This window comes from Polyodon spathula, chromosome 17, assembly GCF_017654505.1.
Source record: "Polyodon spathula isolate WHYD16114869_AA chromosome 17, ASM1765450v1, whole genome shotgun sequence".
Taxonomy (NCBI): domain Eukaryota; kingdom Metazoa; phylum Chordata; class Actinopteri; order Acipenseriformes; family Polyodontidae; genus Polyodon; species Polyodon spathula.
In genome coordinates this window covers 12,927,863-12,952,809 of record NC_054550.1, presented here as the reverse complement: position 1 = coordinate 12,952,809, position 24,947 = coordinate 12,927,863, and the positions used below count along the sequence as shown (strand labels likewise).

Sequence of the window (24,947 nt, the reverse complement as noted above, 5' to 3'; positions counted from 1 at the left end):
CAACAAAAAACGTATACTCTTATACCACTAAAGCAGTTGTATTTAATTTGAAATGTAACCTTAAAGCAACTCCATTAAAAGCTGTCCCTCAATTTTTGACTCTCCTCCCATAACCCCCATAACAGATATCACATTAAAATGTAGTGCCAGTCTAGGCAGTCACCATTGCAGAACCCCATTCTGCAGTGTCCTAATGTCCTGACCATTTGCTCTGCATTGGCAGTACATAGATTTGGGGTGCCATTTCTCTTGTTGAATGTGTTGCTTTTTAAAATGTTTTCTATATATCTATAGATTTAGCTAATATTCACTGGCATGAGAAAATCCTTTCAACGAGTAATAATAAAACACACACTGGCACGCACACACCCGCCTACGCTCACACACACAGCATGCTATATTCATTCCAGCTGCCTGGTGTGTTGCCATGGAAACCCATTCTCATGCACGACCTATATGGTTCTGAGGCATCAGATACTTGCGCGAGAGCGAGATTTCTTACTTAGAACCAGGGCCAGTGAACCAATTACTGTGCTGAAAAAAGATTATTTCTAGGGTCCAAATCAGAAGGCCCTTTCAGTTTTCAAATGCTTTGATTTTACATTTTCAGATTGAACACGCCAGGGCTGAGTTCTCTTATTATCCCTCCTCAGGGATTTGGGCAGCACCAACCGTATGGACGTACACACGTTTTTACACATCTGTAACTGTCTGGAGAACAGCTTATCTGATTGTGATGCAACTTGCTAAGCACATTAAACGTATCACAATATTGCGTGCTGTCGTCCAGTTGTCTGGCTGCATGTCAATCATACATGTGCATACAGTGGATGAAGACCAGGATGATCTGTTCTTTTCATGTTAGTGATAGCTCTGTTTTGCAAGTATGTCATACTTGTCTCTGCCATCATCTGCTACAGAACACTATATTGAATTTGACAGCCTTACCCTAGTGTTACATTACTACATTTCCATTTTAAAATGCATTGCAAAATTGAAGGGATAAGAATTCCTCTTGGCTGCAATTTTCTTACTCGCATTTTCAGCAAACCTGGCAATTGTTTTTTTTTTTTTTTATGTGACATCAAATCTCCTGAAAAGGTGGGGGGGTGATGACACTGTCTTAAACAGGTACTCATGCCAAATTGTGGATTTGCTTTGTGGTGTGGACTATAGGACTTGTGAATTTAGGTAGCGAGAACAGGTTTGTCACCAAGATCAGCTATCTCCCAGAACTTAGCACTTACTGCCTGCCCGAGTGATGCCAGAACGAGGAAACTACCAGTAGAATCCCCGCTGCTCCCTCGAAGAGTCAAGGAGAGTGAATGGAGAATGCTGTGTTAGTCATCATGAGTCAGTGACAAATTCATAATAGAGAGTTACAAAAGTGGAGTCCCTAAGCCAGCAGGGCAGGCATGGAAGGAAGCTGGGAAGGGGATCCTCAGCGGGGGATGATTCAGTCATCTGCCAGAGGGAGCTTCCACCTCGGTGTTAGTCACAGGGATCTCCTTCCACAGCACTGGGGAGCCCCTCCCCCAGTTCCTAGGAGTAGAGTGAGGGTGTGCACAGCAAGCTCACTCTGCAGAGGACTCAGCAGGGGGGAGTGGGTGTCAGGGAGTACAGTAAACATCTGCTTATGTTTTAAAAGCCTCTATTGCTCATTAGCTCAAACAAGGTTGTTGCTACTACAATGCGTTTGATTGGGGAAGCTTGCAGTTTGAGTGTGTACATGCAACACGACAAGTGAAAGAGCCGATTAGTGCTGATCTTATGGTGGGGACCGATAGTTTCCTTGTTGTGCTCAACACAGTACTGTACGTACAAAGGACTAACAAAAACTAGTTGTTTCATCACAATTTGATATGTAGCTTTCCAGTGGTGGGCAGTTACTCACCTCTCCACCATCCCTGGCAGCACCAACCGTGTCATCTGAAAGGGGCAGGAATAAAGAAAGAGATGGTTAGGCTGGAGTGCCAGGGTACACCACACAGCAAAAAGAAACTTTCTCCTCAACCCACAGACATTTTCAGAGGTTCTGAAGATATCAATAGTAAAAGTGTACATGGGGGAAGAGGAGAGAGGAGACACACACACAGACATTGACTGTGTGGGTGGTGGGGAGCAGACAGCGTGGGTGGAGCTCACTGTTGCTCTGGGAAACACAAACTGCAGGTATAATAGCGTGAGCAGGGAGGGGAGGAGAGCAGAGCTGAGCAGAGGCACCCACCTCCCCACTTAGATCAGGCTTATCTCAGCAAAAACACGCAGACAAACAGTCCCTGCCCACAGCTTCCAAAGTTCAGTGTTGCTCATGTCCCTGGGAAAAAACGCTGTGAACTGAAAGGCATCCTGCTGCAGAATAGTTACCATCTCTTAAGATGGGCTACGACATAATCCCCTACATTGAAGAAGAGGGGTGCATTTAAACCTCAACACAGTTCAAGTTGAAGTTTGTCATCTAAAGTGCACACTGGAAGACACTATTATCCTGTAACAGGACAACAGAACTCCATTTAGTTGAAAGAAAAGCAGCATTGTGGTGTTTCCCCTCTGCTCTCGAACAGTGATCAAATACAGTATGCATTTATACATTAATCTGTTTATTTACAGAATAAGAGTGTACTCTTTCATACAATTTGGTGCGCAAGAGGTCCATGAATTGCTAGCATAGCCGTGTACACGAGAAGACATTCTTGCTTCTCAGATTTGCTTTGTTTCAACTGAACATTTCATTAAGTAATGTATGTACTGCACTGCTCCCTACATTAGTTCTGGAGCTACTTTAAAAAAAAAAAAAAAAAAAAAAAAAAAAAAGACAATTTCTGAATGTTGGTTTAACTTTTTCATCATTCTAAGACATGATGGACTTTAGATTCTTTGCAATTCTGTCACGATGTGTTGATCAGGTAAACTTGTGTAATACTAAAATATATACCACAACAGGTAGCATGTGTAACACTTTTTTTTGTAACTTCAATTTATTTTATTGTATCTACAGATTATGTCTTATTTCTTTCAAGGAAAAAAAAACAAAACAAAAAAAAAACACATGCTTATGGATGTTTTTCCAAATCATTCCTACTATGGGCCAACACTAGACTCCATAGCTAATTGAAGTGCTGCACTATAAATGTGCCTAGGCCAATAATTCCTCACCCTTTCCAGTCTGGCCTACAACATAAAAAAAACCCCAAAAAAACAACAAAGAATCCATTACCTGACAGACTGACATGACGTTGATGCTAATCATGTTGCTGATCATCTATGAAACATTAAAAAAAGAAAAGGTTAGTTATTTGTTTTGCTAGTCAAGCACCACATTAACTTTGCTACTTAAATTCCAACACTTCTTTGCATTTATACAGTGCAGCAAGCCAGATGATGGAGCTGCACTTTATACAATTTCTTTCAGCTTGCCTATTTCTAACTGCAGCCACAGTGCTCATCTCATGGTGGGGACCGACGGCTGCCTCTGCACTTGCAGAACAGAAACAGTGTTGATCTCATGGTGGGGACTGATGGCTGCCTCTGTACTACCAGCACAGCCACTGTGTTGATCTCATGGTGGGGACTGATGACTGCCTCTGTACTAGCAGCACAGCCAGAGTGTTGATCTCATGGTGGGGACCGATGGCTGCCTCTGTACTAGCAGAACAGCGACAGTGTTGATCTCATGGTGGAGACTGATGGCTGCCTCTGTAGCAGCAGCACAGCCACAGTGTTGATCTCATGGTGGGGACCGATGGCTGCTTCTGTACTAGCAGCACAGCCACAGTGCTCATCTCATGGTGGGGACCGATGGCTGCCTCTGTACTAGCAGAACAGCGACAGTGTTGATCTCATGGTGGAGACTGATGGCTGCCTCTGTAGCAGCAGCACAGCCACAGTGTTGATCTCATGGTGGGGACCGATGGCTGCTTCTGTACTAGCAGCACAGCCACAGTGCTCATCTCATGGTGGGGACCGATGGCTGCCTCTGTACCAGCAGAACAGCGACAGTGCTCCTCTCCTGGTGGGGATCGATGACTAGAACTGCTAGCCATTTTCTCTTTCAACAAATCAGCTAACTTTCTTCCAGTGAGTCATTCTACTGTTGAATTACTTTAAGATGTCTGAGGTATACGGAAGTAGACAGAGCAGGAGGCTATAAATCATCATAGAAAGCAAACTTTCTGTAGTTTTAATTTGGTGATTTTCCCTGTCAATATAGTGCAATTAAATTATTTGTCAAAATGAACCGCTAAAGAGTATTAGACTGCTAGACAACTCAATTAGAGTTTGTCCAATTGCTTGATTTCTGGATGTGACATAACGTGTGAGATTATTGATAAACATGCAAAAGTTTATTTGCCGATTACTTAAATAATCCCAAGTTAAAAAAAAAATCTATATTTTTTTTAAATCTGCATTTTCACTAAGAACATTAAATCGGTTAAATTATGAATGTGCAGGTTTACTGAAAACAGTGGTGTTTTTGATAGTAGCTTAAAACATTTATAGAAGTTCTTATTTTCCTGGATATTTTTGAAGCATACCTACAATTCCATATTGTAAGAGACTTGTAAAGTATGGGATTGAACTGACTATCACCTGTTCACATTAACAGATGAATCAATTACAAGAAAACATCAACATTAAGACTCCCAATACAGTCAGTATATTTACTTGTGAATGAAATGTTCATAGAAGGTGCAAGACCATGAATTTGTGACGAGCTTCATCATCGTCCCTCCCATTTCAGACATTCACAGTTGTGTTGGATTAGGTTACATGAGGTTTCTTGTTTTTTTTTTTTTTTTTTTTTTTTTTTTTTTTTTTTTTAAAAGAGCTGGATGCACGTCAGACCTATTTTGTTCCTTGTGATGTTTAAAGTTCAGAGTGCACGTTGACTTCAGTGCAATCAAACATAACCTAAATATATACTCACTTTCTTGTAGCTTACCTGTGCTGCTTACTGTATAGCTATCACACACGTGTGGTCCATTTTAAAGGGTGCTTACGTTATCAAGGTCAGGGACATCAAGGAAGTACTCTGGGTAGCTGTAGGAGATCCCCACGTTGTTAACTAGGGAGATGAAACAACAAAGTTGACTGGGTGGCTGAGATCTGGCCTGGGACAACACCAGTTTAGCACCACCCCTTCCTCCCTCCTCCTATAGGGTTCACTATTTCCAGAACATAATAATGCACAAGTGAGCTGCACACACCCCATCAGATACAAACAACAAGTGAGCTGCACACACCCCATCTGACAATTGCAATCACCCTATCGCAAATGGTTACTATGCTGCTGTTTTTTTCTGTTGTATTTCTTAAGTTTGTGTAAGTTTGATGTTCAGTCTTTAAACTAAGCATAATAAAATGGATATTATGAGCTTCTCATGAACAGAAGTAGGATACGTATGCTGTGACGGCAACAGGACAAATACTTGCAGGAAATATCCCACTGCACCCTACAGAAGGATATTTCAAAGAGAATGCATTTCTGTATTGAATCACTAGATGGCTGCAGTGCCTAAGGAGTGTAAATGACATCATTACTCGATCTGGTTTCTTACAGCACCAGCACTGAAGGAATCACTCAGAGCACCCACCTAGTGCTCCAATCTCCAGCCCTGCCAGTCCCTTCTCGATTGTCTGGTAGATCCCAACTCCCTGTCCAAAATCCACAGCAATAGTCTTTGTGTCAACTTGGAATTTCTCCCCTGAAAGAATACATTATATATAAAAAATATTGTAGATTATATGCAAAATAAAAACATGTATAAAGCCAGACAAAACTTCGGCTTTGTTGATAGGTGGGCAGGTTTATAACTTCCTTATTTTATCCTGCCTTCAAAACGCCATTGGGGTATTTATTTAGGAAAGTCATAAAATGGACAACCATATAACTTTAAGACACGAAGAGCAATTTAAACCTGAAAACCTCAACCCATCAAAATGACTTCCGTGGCTAGTGTTCAGGTGGTATATGTGAATAATAATAGTGTAATTAAAACAGGGTTGGTGTTTGGATCAGGACCACACCACAGAAACATTAAATCCTCTTGTTCTATCCTAAAAACTTGCTCACTTTTTCGCTCGCTCTATTTCCACACAGAGGCTCCAGCTCTATCAGTCCCCTCACAAACAGAGAAGAAAGCAGACTATTACTCTCATGGGGAGGCAGAGCAAGGGTGTCTAGATGACATGGTTCGCATCAAACAGCAGCTCACACACACTATTGAAACTAGTGGTATGGTCCCACCCCGGAACAATACAAATAACGTGAATGCACAGGACCAGGTGAAACAAGTTGGTCAACCTGAGCCGACCGGGTCGCTACAATATATTGAACTTACATTCACAAAGAGATTATTTACATTTTTTCAAGTACTCAAGTAATTAGTGCTCGAATTATTATTTAGAGTACTCTAACCCATCCCTAGTTTACAGTACTATCACAATCCCTCACACAGGCATCTGAAAAGGGCGCCTCAGCTGAAATTGTGAAAAACCCTGTCCACCTCACCTGAATCAGTGCTGGTCAAACACCCCGTCTGTCTCATCTGAATCGGCACTTGTATTGGCCCATAGTTTTGTTTTGGTAATTTTATCACTGAAATTAACTGATTGTAACAAACAATAACAAAAATGAAATCCAAATGAAAAAAACAACCAACACGATCGACTGCATACAAATGATTGGTATTGTGGTCAAACACAGATTTGCAGCTTTTGGTCTCAGATCTTTATTTAGCTTTGCAGAAGTCTTATGTGATTCTTAGGCAGAAGATAGCTTGTTATAGAACTGCAGCACCCAGAGCTATAAATAAACTACACAGCTGACAGTATATAGAACTGGCAAACCCAGGCTTTCTACTGTTAAGGACACTGGTCCCCAAGTCTTAAAACTTCAGACAGTCATGTAGACCGATGTTCCATCTAGTGTCTTGGCTTGTTACAGACAAGGAACAAAAGACTGTCCTCCCATTTTCTCCCAATTCGTGCATTTGCTACACAAATGACATTTCAGACCAATCCAAAGAGCTTGGAATGTATCTCCATCTTGAAAGAAATGTGTTGCTTTTCCTGTAAATACCACTTCATAAAAGCACAAACTTTTTTTTTTTATTATTGCATGTAGTGTAATGTAATGATTTTTCTTGTTTGTAACAATATATTGTATACAGCATTACAGCAGCTTGTTACAGTGCACTGCCGGTATCTGGGGAAATTAATCTGACACACTGGCAATCTCGCTACTAGCTAGAACACCATTTCTATTCAATTCAATGAGAGTTATACAGCCCATATTTTTTTTTATTTATATAATTATATATCTATCTATCAATCACAGTGCTAGCAGGAACATGGGTTTGTCATGTTTTTTCAAAATCTAAATTAATATTGAAAAATTAATTTTGAATTAGCTAGAAAAATACCATTTGTTATAAAACAACCCATTACTGAAAGGAGACACCCACTGTTACTTATTACAGACAGCATTCATGCATCGATTTCCTTGGTATGAAATATTTTTGATACAGCAATTTATAAATTCTGTTATATTAACAAATGTAGTATTTCATGTAGTGTTTGTTCAAATATTTTTCATTGCTAATATATTATACAACACTAATTCAATTGTTTTCAATCCTTTAGCAGGACTAATACACAGGTATAAATTATGAATTACTCATCTTCAGCAATGTTATCTTCAATAAGTATCCTGTTGGGTCTAGAACCTCCTTTTTAAATTCTAAATATAGACTAATGTACATAGAAGTGAGAGGAACTGTATATAAACCCACAGCTCCCTGCACGCCGGGTGGGTGTTCGAGAGGCGGAACGAGAGAAATTTAAAATAAAATCAGTAAAATCAGTGAAGGCAACTGCCCAGCCTGACTTTAGATCTACTTTGGGTTCGTGATTTGTTTTGTTTATCCATTTCTTTTGTGCTCTGTGAGCAAGTGTTTTTTGTTTGAATATTTTATTTTTGTATTTAAATAAATGTCTTTGAACTGCTTCCTGCATTCTGGCCTGACGTCACCACTCCGTGTCATCCTGTCATACGATGTTTAAATATTTGATTAAATCCATTAGACCCGAGTGTTGCGTTTCTTTTGTGCATCCGTATAAAAATAATGATATTTTATATTATTGTATTACATATGTAAATAGAAACATGGGTCCCTAAAAGCTCTTTGTGTGTGCTATTCTGCTTCCTCAGGCCTGCTGCTATTTATAGAAATGCCAGCATGCACAGCCTTCAAAACCTAGGCAACAGCAGGACTGCACCTGAGTACATGGGCTGCACCAATAACAAGACAGGACTCCAGGCTCTCTGGGAACTCACTGCAGAGAGCTCACTCAGTTACTACTACAAGAACAATGTCCCGCTGCAAACCACTCCTCCTCTCATTCACTTCCACAGCTAATTAACCATATTACAAACACATTTTAGATAACATCTCACAAGGGGGAATGTGAAATCTAAAAAAACAATTATACAGTTTAACGCAGGTGCAAAATGACCCCTTCACATGAACCCTCCGTCACTTGGTTTTGTGTGTTGTGCACAATGCTTGCAATCTACAGTATTTCAGTAATGCAGTACAGCATGCTATATAGTACAGGGTTACACATTTTCAGCAAATTGTTCAAATAACCTACATTTTAAAACAATATGTGAACATTGAAAAATGTATGTTTGGCCCAGTACATCTCTACTGTTCTTCTATGTAGAATGCATTCATGAGTAGAAATATGGATGACTGCAGTCATGATTTTGAATCTTGACCTCAAAAAAGTGCCATTTCTGTAGACTTGCCACTGAATAAAAACTATATGGTTAATTCTCTCATTGAATGATGCTGGAAAATACAAATGTTAGCTGGGGGGGAGGGGGGAGTGTTAGTCCCCACCCTACTGCTAAAACCTTTTTTACCAAACCAAAATGTCTTGATTAAAAAAAAATAAAAAAGACTGTCTTGATAAAAATAAACAGACAGACACCAAAGAATGACAATGGGGCACTGCAGTATCGATGGAGTGTACTGTGTACCAGGCGCTCTGCTGCAGCTATGTGTTAACAGTGAGCTTCTGCATGACTAGCTGTGGTTGTAGTAACTGCCCTTCAAACCGCTAAGCATCTTCAATTAACAGACATAAACAGGTCTACATATACTTTAATGAAGTTTGAAATGACTGAACAGCAACAATTAGCATCTAGGGAAGTTAACTCAAGTGTTCTTTTGTGCTTTATTAATTTCCAAGCCATTCCAAATTCTAAGGAGTTCTCATTCAAAATGTAGACCTTGATGCACGGATCGTGTGAACATGATAGCTGCCCTAAATTTGACCTCTTCACCTAATTTTTATCATACACTCTTTGCCTTCTCTAGGCCTATTGGATTGCACTGGAATAAAAATCAGATAAATGTGTTTTTCCAACACAGGGCAATAAAATCCCTCATTTCACTTGTCTGCCACATAGCCCTCCTACCTAAGCATTATGGTACCGAGCCTTCCAGTTCCCTACCTTCCACTGCCTAAAATTAATGCACCGAGTAGATTATGAAGGCCAGGTCTGTTTTTATCTCTGGAATAAAGCACCACCACCTCTAAATGTCTGCAATGTACTTGCTTCCGTTCACAAAAAACAACAGCCAGTTAATACAGGAGGAAAATCTCATTCATGGAAAAGTAAATCGAGAAGCTTCTTTCCCAGCAGCCCCTATTCCATTGAGGAAATGGAGCGGTAGCAGCAGGGCTTTTATCCCATGATGCAAATGAGCCCATTCAGGCATAGTGCTGAAGACAGCAAAGAGTGCTGCTGCTGACACAGTCAGAGAGTGAGACAGCAGACAGAATGCTTTTAGACACACAGATCTGGAAGCCAAAAGGGCTTAAATGCAAAGACTGGGAAAAAAACTAGAAGGAAAGGGACAGAGACAGAGAGCAAGAGTCAGGGACACAGTGAGAGGAGTCTGGGACAGGGGAAATGGCTGCCTGCCTTTTTGCTCATTGCAGCTGCACACACTCTCTCTCCCTCTCTTCCCCAGGGGAGTGGCTGCATTGTGAAAGAAAAGGCTTCGACGTAAATGGCACTCAACCCCTAGTGAGGCGGCATGGAGTGATCCTAATCTCCTCTCGCATTCGCTCACCAAATTTTCCATGACGATCGAAATATCCGAGGGGGTTTTATCACACACGCACGCACACACGCAATTATCACACGTGCATTTACTGAATGAATGACGTATTCAAATGCTCTAGTAGGGTTGGCACTGAAATTAAATGCAGTGGGTTTGAGCAGCTCAGTGGTTACAGAATGCAGTGGGCTGCAGTGTGGAAGGCACTGGGTTTCACAGCAAAGTTGTTTTAAAAAATAATTAAATCAATTTATAGCTTTACAAACCTACTGCCAACCACCCAACTTAAGTAGCTTTTTAAAAATCAATAGATAGATACATTTGTTATGTTAAATATTCTTCACAGAGCCGGCCGTCAAACTTTACTGGGCTTCTACCGTAGACAAAGGCAATATAATAATATTGTTACTATGTGTGACTGAGGGTTTTTTAATTAAAAGGATGTGTATTTGTGTACTCTATATTTGAGCTTTGAGGGTTACAGTTACACTTAATTATTATTTTTTTTTTTTTTTTTTTTTTAATGCAAGACTTCTGCAGTTTAGAGTTTCCAGGACCTTAATTGACTCACTAGAAAGCTACAGGATTTTTTCTTGCAACAGAACGTTGTGACAAAATTAAAAAAAGTACTTGCCCAACATGCAAAGTAGAACGGTAAAACGTTGGGCGATATGAACTGCACACCCCTGCACCTGCTTCACTGCTCATACTAAACACCTTGGTAAACCTGAATTGATAACTGTCCACTCTTCAAAAATAGGCAATACAATTTAGAAAGTAAGGTGTCCCATTTGTGTAGTGGCACCACAAATGTTATTATGCTGAGTGATTGTCTGGGACATTGTTTTTCATTTTACCCCAAATCATGTGTTTCTGCAAGTAGTCACACACATTTTGCATTGGTAGTAAATGGATAACATTGCATTTATTGAAAGTCTTTTTTTCTTGCTTATTAGAATTCTGTACCTGTCTTTTCAGGGGTACCAAGGGGTCAGTGAATGCGGCTCCTCCTCCTCTAAACCCCCATCTCCGCACAGAACAATAACCCTCTATATTAAACAGATTGTCCAACAAGCACACCTGATTAAAAGAACTTCTCCTTTAAATAGTTTTTTAAATGAATCAGCTGGGCTAACCAATTATTACGGTCTAAATATGGACAGAATGGAGTTAAGGGCGTCTGTTTCTATAATCCTTCTATCTATAAACATCATAGAAACATTAAAATAAATAAATAAATAAATATAAAAAAAAAGCAGAAACAGCAGCCACCAACAGCACAGCCACCAAAAAACAGCCACAAATGCACACTCATTTGAATAATGCAGCCAGCAATGAATCTGTAGACTGACAAACACCCTGCCCTGCTCCATTCACAAATTTATCCGAGAAGTGGGTTAGAGTTGCATTAAAACTAGATGACTAGAAACAGTCACTAGTTCTACACCATCACTGGAACATGGTTTGTTTATTTTTGTTTATATTTTTTAAAAAGCAAACTTATAGGACAAATTAAAAATGGGGGCTTGAATTTTAAGCCAAAAAAAAAAAAAAGTTGAACAAGCATTACAAGTGAACAGGTTGAAAAGTTTCTTATAATTCATTTTGTTAGTAATATAGGAGGGGATCTAGAGAACACTCAGGTGTTTATTACACTACGTGTCACAATATCAGCTTCATATATATGTAAATGGTGAATTGTACATGTGAGTGTGAGTGAGTGAGCGAGCGAGCGAGCACCTCAGAGCTCCCTGGAGATGCAGTGGCATCTCCTTCCCTAACAGCCCTGTGTCACTGAGGATAAACAGGTGGCTCAACGCTTGCCTTTCAACTGAGCTAAACATAACCTGGGCTCATTTGTATCAGCCAGCGTTCCGGGTGGTACACGAATGTCATGTAGCCACATCATGACACCTTCTGTTACAGGACTCTCGCCGCCCAGAGCTAGCAAACAACCGCAATCCAGGCTCCCAGTGTGCCTTTCAAAAGGGTCATGTTTGCATGAGACCCAGACCTACACGGAGAAGGAAATGTTCTTATGTATAAAATAGCACTACCTTCCAAAACAAAGGAGAAACATATTTAAACAATTATTTATTTGAGCTGTCAGTTAAGTAAAGCAATAAGACTTTAAGACGATAAGTTTGTCAAATCTGTGGAGGGTATTACTGTGACTATGTGTCTATAATAGAATAGAATGTGCATTTTTTTCTGGACTTAAAGTTCTTTAAAAGGCAATTCTCTATGTTTTCAAGATCATCATTTTATAAATATACATATTGGGTTGTAATCAGCAGTAATATCTGAGCCATGTGTGCTTGCTTTTATTCATTATAGCTATCCACATGTTCTGACAGCTGTGTTGCAGCTAACTGTTTTCACTGTGTATGTGGGGATCTAATGCTACAGGGAAAGACATTCATTTCACGTAACAGCTAATTTTGTCTAGTTTCCATCCTGCTCTGGAACTGGAGTTGTGAGTGATTACTGCAACAAAGAAACAAGAGTGCAAGCATTAGGTTTGACCATAACTGGTTCCCCAAAATAGAAATGTAACCATTAACTAATGGGATATAGCCTCTTATAGCTCGAATTACCTGGAACACTTCTATCAAAGCTGCTCCTTTAAAAGCCCAGTATGCATCAGACATCGTCTCCACCCAGAGGTGATAAATACGAGTGACACATAAGGCTCAGCGCCATTTTCTTTTCGGGCCTGCTGCATTGGTGTAAATGCAGTGACCTTGAAGGGTAATGGTTATATTTCTAATTTTAGGGAACCAGGATTATAATAAATAACAGCCTAGCGTTCCCTTTCAAATATGAAATTTAACCATTACCTAATGGGATAGAATGCCCAAGCCGTCACAAGTGAAGGACTTGCAAATATCTCCAATTACAGGCCAGACCAAAAGATAAGAGCCATTGAATCTGGGTGTCAGTCCCCCCTCGTCGTGCTGGCAGCTCCCACGGCTGACCAAACAGCAGTTGTGCCAGCGACTAGAACTATGTTCTCCTGGGCATCTTCTCCATGCATAGTGGAAGCAGTGGTAATGGTGGGAAACCAAAAAGCAGTCCTGGGCCATCATGTCTAGCAGTGACTGCTCTCCACTAGGGAATACCAGTGGGGGCAATGGGTGGACTTTTGTGTCGCAAAGAGATCTATCTGTGCGCACCTGAACCTCTCCCAGATGAGATTTACAACCTCTCGGTGAAGTCACCATTCCCAACTGTGGGGGCCTCCTCTGGAGAGGAGGTCTGCCGCCCAGTTCCAGATGAACTGCTTGTTCTGAAAGCATGTGTTTGTGAGCCCATAGCAAAAGCTCCCAGGCAACACGATTGAGACAGAGACCGGAGACTGCCATAGTGGTTGATATATTTGTTGTTATTGGGAATAATTTGTTGTTATTGTGGACAAAGAAAATAAGTTTTGCAAAACACAAATTTTACATCTCAATTCCATTTACTCCTGTGTTAAGTTTGTCATAAAATAAACATTTACAAGACTGTACTTCAGTTCATTTGATTTTCAGAGAATGTATTTATCTTTGTATCTTTTACACAAACATATATTTAATTTTACAGTCCTCTGTGTTGGTTCATGATGGAATAAACACAGGTCTGTAGTTCAGTCAGATTTCCAAGGTGACTGCAAAAAAAACACTGCTTTAATATTTGTATCTAGTGAGTGCATATACTAAGCGGAGGTAAGGAAAAAAGTGTTCCACTTTTTTAGGGCCTAAAAAGAATGTGTCCTCGGCTCACCGCGCACCAGCGACCCCTGTAGTCTGGCCGGGCGCCTGTGGGCTTGCCTGTTAGTTACCCGGGAGCTGCGTTGTCCTCCTACACTGTAGCTCCTGGGCGGCTACATGGTGAATCCGCAGTGTGTAAAGAAGCTGTCAGCTGATGGCACACGCTATGGAGGACAGCGTGTGTTCATCTTCGCCGCTCCCAAGTCAGCACAGGGGTGGTAGAGGTGAGCCAAGCATAAATAAATAATTGGCCATTTCAAATTTGGAGAAAACAAAAAAAATAAATTGGCAACGACTAAATTTAAAAAAATAAACAAATAAATAAAAATGCATTACTTTTCCTTGAATGTTTTTAGTTTTTTCTCTATACATGTTTTTTTTAACTAATGAAGCCAAACCTTTATTCTTCCTTTGAGAATATGAATAAATGTAATAATACTTTGGATTATTGTTTCTTTGTCTTATAACAAATACACACTTATGATTGACTTGAAATACTTAAACATATATAATATTAATTGTTAAGCTCTTTTCATCAAGAATCTAGGGATAACTAGAACTGCCAGGCAGTTTTACGGCTCCCAAGCCCCAGTATCAGTACCTGTCTAAGCGTGTTTAGTTCTCAATGTGCCAAGATTAAAATCAGCAACTTCAACTGTTCCACAGAAGAAGATTTTGAATGTTTTTTTTTTCAAAAATGCGTCAGATAGCCATCTTGTTTAACGCAAGTTTCTTAAAAGTCAGTTGTATTGCTACAGTGTCAAGGATTATGCTTGTGAAGTTTCGTGTTAGTCAAGTAAACCGTTTGTCAACTGAGGCAGTTTTAAATTTCATACGTAAAAATACATCTGGTGGCCATCTTGTTTTATAAAACATAACCATTTTGACCTTTGTATTCCATTGTTACTTGGACAATGACTACCATGTTTGGAGTTTGTTGGTCAAACGATGTTCAAACAGCAGCAGTTTGTTGTTAAGGTTGCGCTTCTAAGATTTGTGGCAGCTATTTTGACATTAAAATTTATCGCAGAAACCATGCGGTTTTGGATGCTGATGATATATGCCAAGTTTCAGATCAATCGCTTCACCGGTTCCCAAGAAGATTTCGAAAGGTTTCTAAAAAATGCATCACGGCTCCAATTGCAAGGACTCGGCAGCAAAATTGTTAACTTGTTAACTGCCAAGTCAGAACCTGATCAGTCACACAGCTTTGAAGCAGCAGCAGCTTAAAGTTTTGGAGAAAAAAAAAAAAAAAAAAAAAAAAAAAAATGTAACAATAGGCTTCCCAAGCCTTGCTTGGCAGCCTAATAAAAACTAAGGATTCTGGCATAATTAGGCTTTCAAGCCAAAGGCTGGGAAGCCTAGTGTTATTGTTAAAGTTTTTTTTTAATTTTTTTTTACAAAATTATTATTATTATTTTTTTCTTCCAAAACTTTAAACTGCTGCTGCTTCAAAGCTGTGTCACTGATCAGGTTCTGACTTGGCAGTTAACAAGCTGGATGCATTGGCTGTCAGATTCTGAAAAAGTGCTGCTGCTGCATCCTTGCAATTGGCGCAGAGACGCATTTTTCGATAAAATCTTTCAAAATCATCTTCTTGGGAACCGGTGAAGAGACTGACCTGAGACTTGATATACAACATCAGCATCCAAACCTGCATCAAGTTTGCGAAGCAGAAGTTGTCGTGATAAATTTTAAAATGTCAAAATGGCTGCCACAAATCTTATCGAAACGCAACCTTAACAACAAACTGCTGCTATTTGAAAACCGTTTCACCAACAGACTCCAAACATGGTAGTTCTTGTCCCAGTAACAATGGAATACAAATGTGAAAATGGTTATGTTTTATAAAACAAGATGGCCACCACGTGTATGTTTACATCTGAAATTTAAAAAAAAAACTTCCTCAGTTGACAAATGGTTTACTTGACTAACTCTAAACTTCACAAGCATCATCCTTGACACTGTAGCAATACAACTGACTTTTTAGAAATTGGTGTTAAACCAAAATGGTCGTATGACACATTTCTTCTTGAAACCTTCCTGAAATCATCTTTTTTTGGAACCGCTGAAGTGATTGATCTGACACTTGGCATATATTGTCACCATCCAAACCTGCTTGCAAAGTAGAAGTTGCAGTGATTCAATAGTAAAATGGCTGCCACAAGTTTCACTAAAAAGCACCCTTGAGAGCAAACTGCTTTTATTTCAAAACCGTCTGACCAACAGACTCCAAACTTGGGAGGCATCATTCTGGTGACAGCGGAATACTAATATGTCAAATGAGGTTTTGGAAAACAAGATGGCCACCACACCTACATTTTCTTCTTACACTTAAAACTGCATCTCCAAACTTCACAAGTATCTTCCCTGACACAGTATCAATATAACTGACTTTAAAAAAATGGTGTTCACCTGAAACCAAAACAGCTGTTTGATGCATTTTTTTTATAAACCTTTTGAAATCTTCTTCTTGGGAACCGGTGGAGTGACTGATGCAAAACTTGGAGTATATTAGTAGCAACTAAACACACTTCAAGTTTGTGAAGCAGAAGTTGCTGCAATAGTTTAAAAGTCAAAATGGCTGCCAGAAAGTTTACTAAAAAACACCCTTGACAGTAAATTGTTTAAAAACAACAGACTCCAAACTTGGTAAGAACTGTCCCGGTGACAATAGAATACAAACATCAAAATAGTGAGGTTTTAAAAAATAAGATGGCTGCCACACCTACACTTTTTTACATTTAAAACTGGTTCAGTTTAAAAATAGTTTACTTCAAAATTATCATGCCTGCGACAGTATGTGGAGGGGTCATTCACCGACACATGGGAGACAGACAGATATATTCAAAACACCGCACAGGTGCCTAGTTTTATTAATAGTTGCTCTGGCACAATGATTTGTTTTAGCCAGCAGAGGGCGCTGTTGTCTGTGGCCTGACTATCAACAATGATAGGCAGGACCACAGGAATACCAATGCTGGTAAACGATCCAAAGCCGGGCGCACTCGCAGGTGCTCAAAATAATAATGAAAACAAAAGGCAATAGAAAAAGGGAAAATAAGACGCAGTAATAAAAACTACTACAAATGAAAGGTGCAGCACTTGGCAGTGTTAACCCCCAGACGTCGCTACCCGCACAACCTGGGTCACGACCTACACTCTCGGCTCTCTCAGCTTGTTAAACACAACACGGTCTGCCCCAGGTTTCCCCGCTACCCCTATGTTTCTCTGTTTTCGTTCGGGTTTCACTCTCCTGTCCATTCTAGGTCCTGGACCAACGCTTTCACACGCTCAGCAGACCTGACGGAACAGCAGAGTGTTATTTTATAGGGCTGACAATTCCCAAGACCCGCCTCTCAGCCACTCAGAGAGAGGGAAAGCCACACACCCTCTCTCCCACCTCTCCGTGTCACTGCCATGACCGCCAGGTGGGTATTGGACGACTGCTGCCCTCCTTGTGCAACACCATGAACACGCCAACAGAGTCAGCACAGATCTCCCCCTGTTACACAGTACAAATGAGTTTTTCAAAATCTTCTGGGGAAATATTACACTGGTTTCTTATCCTTGTCCAAACTTAAACCTGCAATGTGTTTTGCATATAGCAGATTTTAACGTCATTTAATTCTGTATATCCCCTGGCGGGATTACAATTCCAAGGTATGGAAATCTTTTAACAGCAAATTACTTTTATTTACAGTGGCTGGATTTGTTGCAAATATCTACTGTATACAGTGTTGGTGATTTAAATCAAATTGGGCATGGACCAAATGAAAACTCTGACCCACCTGCTAATAACAGCAAACTGGTTTTATTTGAAAACAGTTTGACCAACTTCTTAGACATCGTACCGGTGACAACAGAATACAAATATGTCAAAATGGTGTTGTTTTATAAACCAAAACTAATGTTTGCGAGTCAAATAAAATGGCCATGACGCATCTTTGAAAAAAAAGAAACAAAAACAAAATCTTCTTCTGGGGAACTAGTGGTTGCTGATTTCAAACTTGGCAAATTGAGAACTCAGCTTGCTTCTACTGGTACTGTTACAGGGGCTTGGGAGCCGTAAAACTGCCTGGTAGTTCCAGTTGAGGTATTGTGTTTATTATGGCTACTAATTACATTATGGACTATAATGGGTATTTTCTTTAATGGTAATTGGCTAGGACACAGGTTGTGACAAATCCTAGATATACAACGTAAATATCCACAACAGTAGCAGCATGCAGTCTTCCCAGGTGGTGGAGGTGAAACCAGCAGGCATTCTCCCTCTGCTGGTGGAGGTGGGAGTGGCCAGAAATCTTCGAGCGGTGGTGGGAGCGGCGAGCAGTCTACTCCTGGCAGCGAGAGCGGGAGCAGCATGTAGTCTCCTGGTGGCAAAGGTGGGAGCAGCAGGTAGTCTCCCCGTAGCGGTGGAGGCGACAGCAGCAAGTAGTCTCTCTCCATCATCAGGGGCTCTCCCTCGGTCGTGGGGAACTGGTGCAGCTCTCCTCATGCTGGAGACAGCAGCGATAGCTACTCTCTCCTTTGGAAGCGAAACCAACCGGCATTCTCCCTCTTGCGCTGGTGGAGTCTTGGATTGTGGAATCTCGGTCTTCCCCCTCTTGGGCTGTGGACGCCTGTGCTCCCCCCTTCTGAGCTCCTCCTCATAACTGTGGAACGGACAGGGGGCAAAGTAATGTTTACCCTCACAGGAGTGGGCACAACCGCGATGGCAGCCGGTCGGGTCCTGGCTTCCCAGCCTTCCGGCGGAATCACTCTTTCGTTCCCCCCCCGTCCCCCATCTCATCTTTCGGGACAATGCCTGAAGATCCACATGGACGAAGCAGTGCATGGTAGTGTGACAGGTTTTGCCACAGGCAAAACACCAGAGCCCTGCTTCCTCCTTTCCCCCTTTGCTCTGCTGTTGCTGCTTCTTCTGGCTTTTTCCCCCATTTTTATTTTGTATATTTATTTATTTTCAAAATTATTTGTAATCCCTTCCCCCCACCAAAAAATACTTTTCCAAAAAAAAAAAAAAAAACACACCAAACACAACACAGACTCTACTTTCTTGGTCTGACTCCTGGTGTTTTGTCCCACTGCTTACTCCATTTCTGACAGGCTGGCTGTAGTGGTGGTGACATCAGAACCAGGAAATGAAACGGAGTGGTGAGTGAGTTGAATTGCGCTGTAGTGTGGTTTATTGTTAAACAGAATAAATAGTTTGAACCGAAACACAAACAAAAAAGCGCGTTGGCCAAATAGACAGAAAAAACAGTGGACGAACCCCAAACAACTATCATGCGAGTCCTCCCCCACCAGTAGCATTTTTTATTTTAAATTAATTAAATTCTCACTCTCTCCAATTTTAATCCTCAAATTATTTTCAAGTTGTCTTCGGACTAGGATGCCCACGTGCACTGAATCCGTTTCACTTGGTTTTCATCTTTGCCCTGTTCATTGCTTATTTCAGGTTCACTCTTGTTCAGGAAATAAATTCCTGAATATAGAATTAGGAACATTTAAACCTCACAGATCAAAACCTCAGCCTTGCTGGTATTACCCAGGATCGTGATGTACTGGAGATTAAATGGAACTCACTGATCTCATTGGAAACTTGGTCCAGTTTCTCCTGGGACCTGCTGATGAGAGTGACACACATTCCTCTGCGAGCCAGCTGTGGAAGAAACACAAGCATTACTGACCAGACTGAGCCACACAGCACAGGAGAAACAAGCAATCACACAGGCATAAAGGTGCTACTGCACACGCTCATAACCAAACAAGAGCAGAACTTCAATATAGCTAACAAAACAATCCCATACATCGACTCATTTTAGACTGTGGTTCACATAACTAAACCCCTGATTACAGAGGTCTCAAATGTGTGGTTTTGAAAGAAATGTATGTTTTACAAAACACGATTTTAATTTACTGCCAAACATTATATCTGTTACTACACAAAGTTTGCAAGCCTTCCTTTTAGATATAGTCTTGCACTTTCATGGTCATTCCATCTGGAGTGTTACAATATCTCCACCCCTTTAAGGTCTTCTTTCCTGTACAACCAACCAGCTCATTATTCTGTTGACTGACATGATTTGCAGCCAGTAAGATGCTTTGAACTGTGAAGACACTGACTAGATGAAATGACATGCAAAGTGCAACACATTACTTGGAAGGCAAGGAAACAGACTGTTTGTACATTTCAGACCTGTATAGTGAATGGAAGTGCATGACAGGTGAAAAGTGCAGTGAATTATCAGAAAAACAAACTTCTTCATAACAAGAATTTTCCACATGGTCCCGGACAAATTTAGCTGTCACTTCGTGTAAATGACTTCTTAATACCAATTCTCTGAACACAAATTTCCTATTACTGCAAATTATTTTGGAGCCCTCAAATATATTAACTTGCATCCAGATTAGCGCCTCTATTTTAGTCCTGTTTTGGGACTACTGATCCTATCATGTATTTAGAGTTGCCATGAAGCAATGAAAAGATATTGCTGCAGAATTAAACTTTCCAGTTAATCATTCTGAAAAAAATCAGGGTACAATAATAGAAGCCTATGAACAGCAAGCTGTGAATGCATGTTGCCAGCTCTTCCAATTTGCTCAATACCCTGATGTTGGATGCCATGCTTCCATTGTGGTTTAAAAATGTCCGTGATCAGAATGGGACATGCCGGTTTTAAGTGCAGTTCATTTGAAATGTGTGTGAACTTTTAAAAAAGTACACAAGTGTATTTTCAATTAATTAAATACACACTACTTTTAATGTATAATACGGTTCATTGTCTGTATTGAAATGTGATTTCAATGGTACTGTAACTTCAATAAGAACGGTGACAGTAGGCATTTGGAAGACTACTGATAACACCGTGTAACAAATTTATTTATTTTTTTGTTCCTGGGTAAATACTGTATTTACAATATAATCGTAAATCTCGACAAACTACTCACTTCTAAATCTTTTGTAGTCATTTTTGTATTACTTTAGTATAAATACATGTTAATTTGGATTCATATGTTGTTTTTTTCTGACTTTATGTGAACGAAGACACACATTTGCCTGTTTTCCCATTGGAAATAGTGATATTTTGAAATATCACTGTCCTGGTCACAAAAGCAAAGTTTGTGGGGAATAATAGCCATTTCTATACTTTTGAGACATAAGCAATTAGGAAATAACACTTACTACCCAGGAACAAAAATCGTGTTACATAGTGTAATATGAAGATTTGTACTGGTCCTTTGAGATCTGCATTAGAGAGGGACTGTATTTTGTTAGCCACAACCACTTTAACGAGTAAGGATGCAATGTTCTCTATTGGTCATTGTTCTGCAGTGTTAGTTGGCCTCATTCAATTCAGTGGCAACAAAACTTCTTCCAGTACAGAGAGCCAACAAAATCTCAGCAAAATCTCACCTGTATTGCTATCGTTTCGTACATCTCAATCCTATATACTAAAAGATGCACAAATTAGTTTGGAGAATTGCCCCCCCCCCCATTACAGTATACCAACAAACCAACCCCACTTTTACCTTATCAGTTCACATAGTTATCTTATTCAGGATTTAGTGCAACATGTAGCTGTACATTCTAGACATCTTACCTCCTCGGCATAGGCTTTTCCAATTCCATCTGTAGCTCCGGTGACAACTAAACAAACAGAAACAAAAACAAAGAGAGACAGCGTCAGACATAACCGATGAGAGAGAGAAAAAAAAAAAAAAGACTATGACTGTATCCAGATCCTTCAGGTGAAACCAGGTAACAGCAGCTGCTCTTTCCATTCTACTGCTGGAGACTGCTTTGATTTTGAAATTGAAAAACACCAACATTAGGTACATTAAAACAAAGAAAATGTGCTTTCTCAAAAATACCACCCAGTGTAAATTACTGCCTTCATCAGTGCAGGTATTTTTAAATGGTTTCATTTATGATAAAGCTAGAGGAGTGACAGAAACATCACATGTATACAAAAGCATTTTAATCCAAAATGTGATACATTAAGTAAGTAAGATTAATCACTTGAATTAGTAGCAATGTCTTTGCAAACATCTGGAATGTAAACCTACTATAAAAGTGTGAGGGCCTGACAGTTTACACACTACTTGATATTTGTGTGAAAATGTATTTAACAAGCCTACAACCATATTCAGTTTTGCAAGTACAATAGATTAGTGTCTTACTGAATCCTGCCATGCATGGGATAAATGATGTTTAATACAATATTTCACATACATGTAGAGTGGCACCTTTGATACAAATGACTATTGCAGTTCTACATTAAGAAGTTTCATTTGGACCAAAGATGGTGCATCAAGCACCACAATTCAGCCCAATTGAATAACTTAATAGAAGTAACTAAAGCTTGGTGTGGCAGGGGGAGTGGCCACACTTGCCATACACACATGCTCAGTTGAAAAGTAGCCTTGATTTATTCATTACGTTACTGAAGTATGTTAAACAGACAGGCTTGTATAACATTAAAACATAGTTTACATACATCTACCTACTCAATATAAAAAGGCATAGATTTTCTTAATACAAGGCATCTTTTTCACATGTTTGAATGGGTCACACTTAATCCGTAGCTTTGGTAAAACAATAATGTATCAATAAAATATAAATATAATGAATTAATGAATTCATACATAGATTACATGTTGATAAATATCCAAATGTGTAGAAAGTCCCACCAATAAGGGGCGCTGCACACCTGGAATTATAGCTGCAGTTGCCAGGTTACAAAGAAACTCAATAGGTAAGGAAAGAGTTTGCTGAAAATGATATATACCAGATCTGCAGAACTACATTCAGATACAAATAAGGTACCTTTAGAAGAAAAAAGACTAATAATTTGGTGTCGTTTTAATTTTAAACATATTTGAATAGTGTGCCATTTAGCCACTTTGTAGCTACTTTTGTTCTTGTAACTCGTCCCTTTCGCTGGTAAAGACAGCAGATGTTGACTTTAAAAACTGAAACTCCCTGCAACCCTACCTACCAGTAACTTGCAAGCTGGAAATGGTGTGTTCTCTGATTTGTAGTAGAATATGCCGCACCTCTCAGTTTGGCTGCACAGCAGCCCTGGCACACCCTTTCTACATTGCTACATGGGCTGCACAATATATCACTGAACACTACAATTAGTATTTTTACAACTATGTTTTTAATTACAATGTGTTGTACACATACCATATACAGGTAGTAGACTACATGTACAGTAAAATACATGTCATTAATGAACACTAATATAAATCAATGCAACACCCAGTACAGCAAAACAGGCATGTGTGTTGTGACAATGTTTGAATGCATACTGTGTCTGGTTATTGATGAACTCCTGATACTCAACTCTGCACAGTATCACCATTCTGCTCAGTCCCGTTAAAGTGATATGAAAAGGGCATGGGCTGTCTTGTCAAAAGAAAGTTGCAAAGACCTAGTTACCAACATTTTGAAGATAACTCAGTACTGGGATCCCTGAGCAAGCAAATAACTGATTTTTCCTCTTTGAACGTTCGTTCTTGACTTGACAGCTGTCACTGTACACTGTACTGTAGAAGAAGCTGGTCATGGGAACGGAATAGCTTAATCACATGTGTTTAAACCTGTATGACATTAAAACAATGCAATACATAGTATAGCTAGTGGAAGTGCCAAACCCAGTAAATTTATTGAACTTTCTGCACAATATGCCACCTCAACAGTACAGTCTTGTGGAGAGATGGAAAGAAACCATGGAGGATATAAAAACATGGACAGAAATGTAGTGGCTACAAGGCACACACAATGCCATTTTGCTATTCATATTCATTCATATTTTATTTATTTATTTATCTATCTATTTGGGGGGGGGTGGGGGTTGGTGAAACAGTGCTTAATTTGTTAAGCTGTACAGCTGAGAGCTGCTGCTCCGATTTCCTCGCTTGGCTTGTCCACACCTTGCTATTTTAAGCCAGTATCTAAATCACCCTTGTTTTGAAAGCTCACATCTAAAAATAGAGAGCCAGAGGCAGGCTGGTATTTTTAGAAAGAAAGATTCTTTCTTCTCCCCCACCCCCACCCGCCAAATCTTAGTATTCTAGGCAAGTCGTGCTGACCTCTGCTTGCCTCAGTGCTGAAGACTTGAGGCTGATTAAAAGATTAATATCAGCAGCCACAGCCCAGCAGAGCTGGAACTGAAACTGGGGGGGGGGGGGGGGGGGGGTTTGGGGTGACGAACAAGAAAAGCATCACAGGCCTGCAGGGCTGACTAAAAATAGAAATCAGGGAGAATGAAAGAGGGAAGGGGAAGAGTGGAGAGCTTGCAAAAAAAGAAACCTGGTCTGTGAGTTTTGGAAATAAAATAGAGACAGATTCCATTGCAGCCTGTTGGACATTAGGCGGTGGATGGCCTTTATATATATATATATATATATTTTATTTATATATATTATATATATATATATATATATAATATATATATATATATGTTTATATTATTTAAAATTAACCCCCGTTTTAATTTGCTTGCTTAATTGATAAGTGAAAAAACTTTTTGGAGAGCATAGAATGCAGTATTAAGAAACAAAGAAGGAAAGACAGATGGGGGCAGCATGGTCTGTATTTAGAAAGCTCTGAGGTCCCACAGAGTGCGTGGGAGGGAGAATAGCTATAAAGGTAGTGAAGCAGTGGAGCAAGGGCACTGAAGGGAACTCACACCTCACTGGAGAGGGGTTCTTAATTCAGGAAACATCATAGCAAACAAGAATAAAACACAGCACAAAAGCATGGGAAAGCAGAACGGTATGAACAAGCATGGACAAGCACAGTAAACTATTACTAAAGGGGTGCATTAAAGAGAGCCCTCAAATGAAACAATCAATTAAAAGGGAGACTTGAGGTTTTAAGGTTAAAAACCTCATGGATTTTCGGTAGAAATAACCTACTCCTGCAGAAAAACTGCACCAAACAAAGGAACAGCCTGGCCAATAGCATCATCAAAACAGAACAAAATACCGGACAGCAAAAGCAACACAGGTAATAAAAAGCTTTAGGAAACAAGTTAATTTGCAGTGT

At 39.9% G+C, this 24,947-nt stretch overlaps 1 protein-coding gene across 2 annotated transcripts in view; it reads right to left on the bottom strand.

Moving 5' to 3' along the window:
• The window catches only part of LOC121329764 (very-long-chain 3-oxoacyl-CoA reductase-B-like), a 50,696-nt gene that overhangs the window by 12,789 nt on the left and 12,960 nt on the right, over positions 1 to 24,947 (bottom strand). Inside the window, exons 2-7 of one of the 2 annotated variants that reach the window (XM_041275537.1) lie at positions 21,493 to 21,539; positions 19,475 to 19,550; positions 5,595 to 5,705; positions 5,001 to 5,065; positions 3,218 to 3,262; positions 1,895 to 1,929 (exon numbers count right to left, since the gene is read on the bottom strand). In XM_041275537.1, coding sequence (XP_041131471.1) covers positions 1,895 to 1,929; positions 3,218 to 3,262; positions 5,001 to 5,065; positions 5,595 to 5,705; positions 19,475 to 19,550; positions 21,493 to 21,539 — 379 coding nt within the window. The remainder of the gene's footprint in view (positions 1 to 1,894; positions 1,930 to 3,217; positions 3,263 to 5,000; positions 5,066 to 5,594; positions 5,706 to 19,474; positions 19,551 to 21,492; positions 21,540 to 24,947) is intronic. The other variant, XM_041275538.1, reaches the window with a different exon arrangement.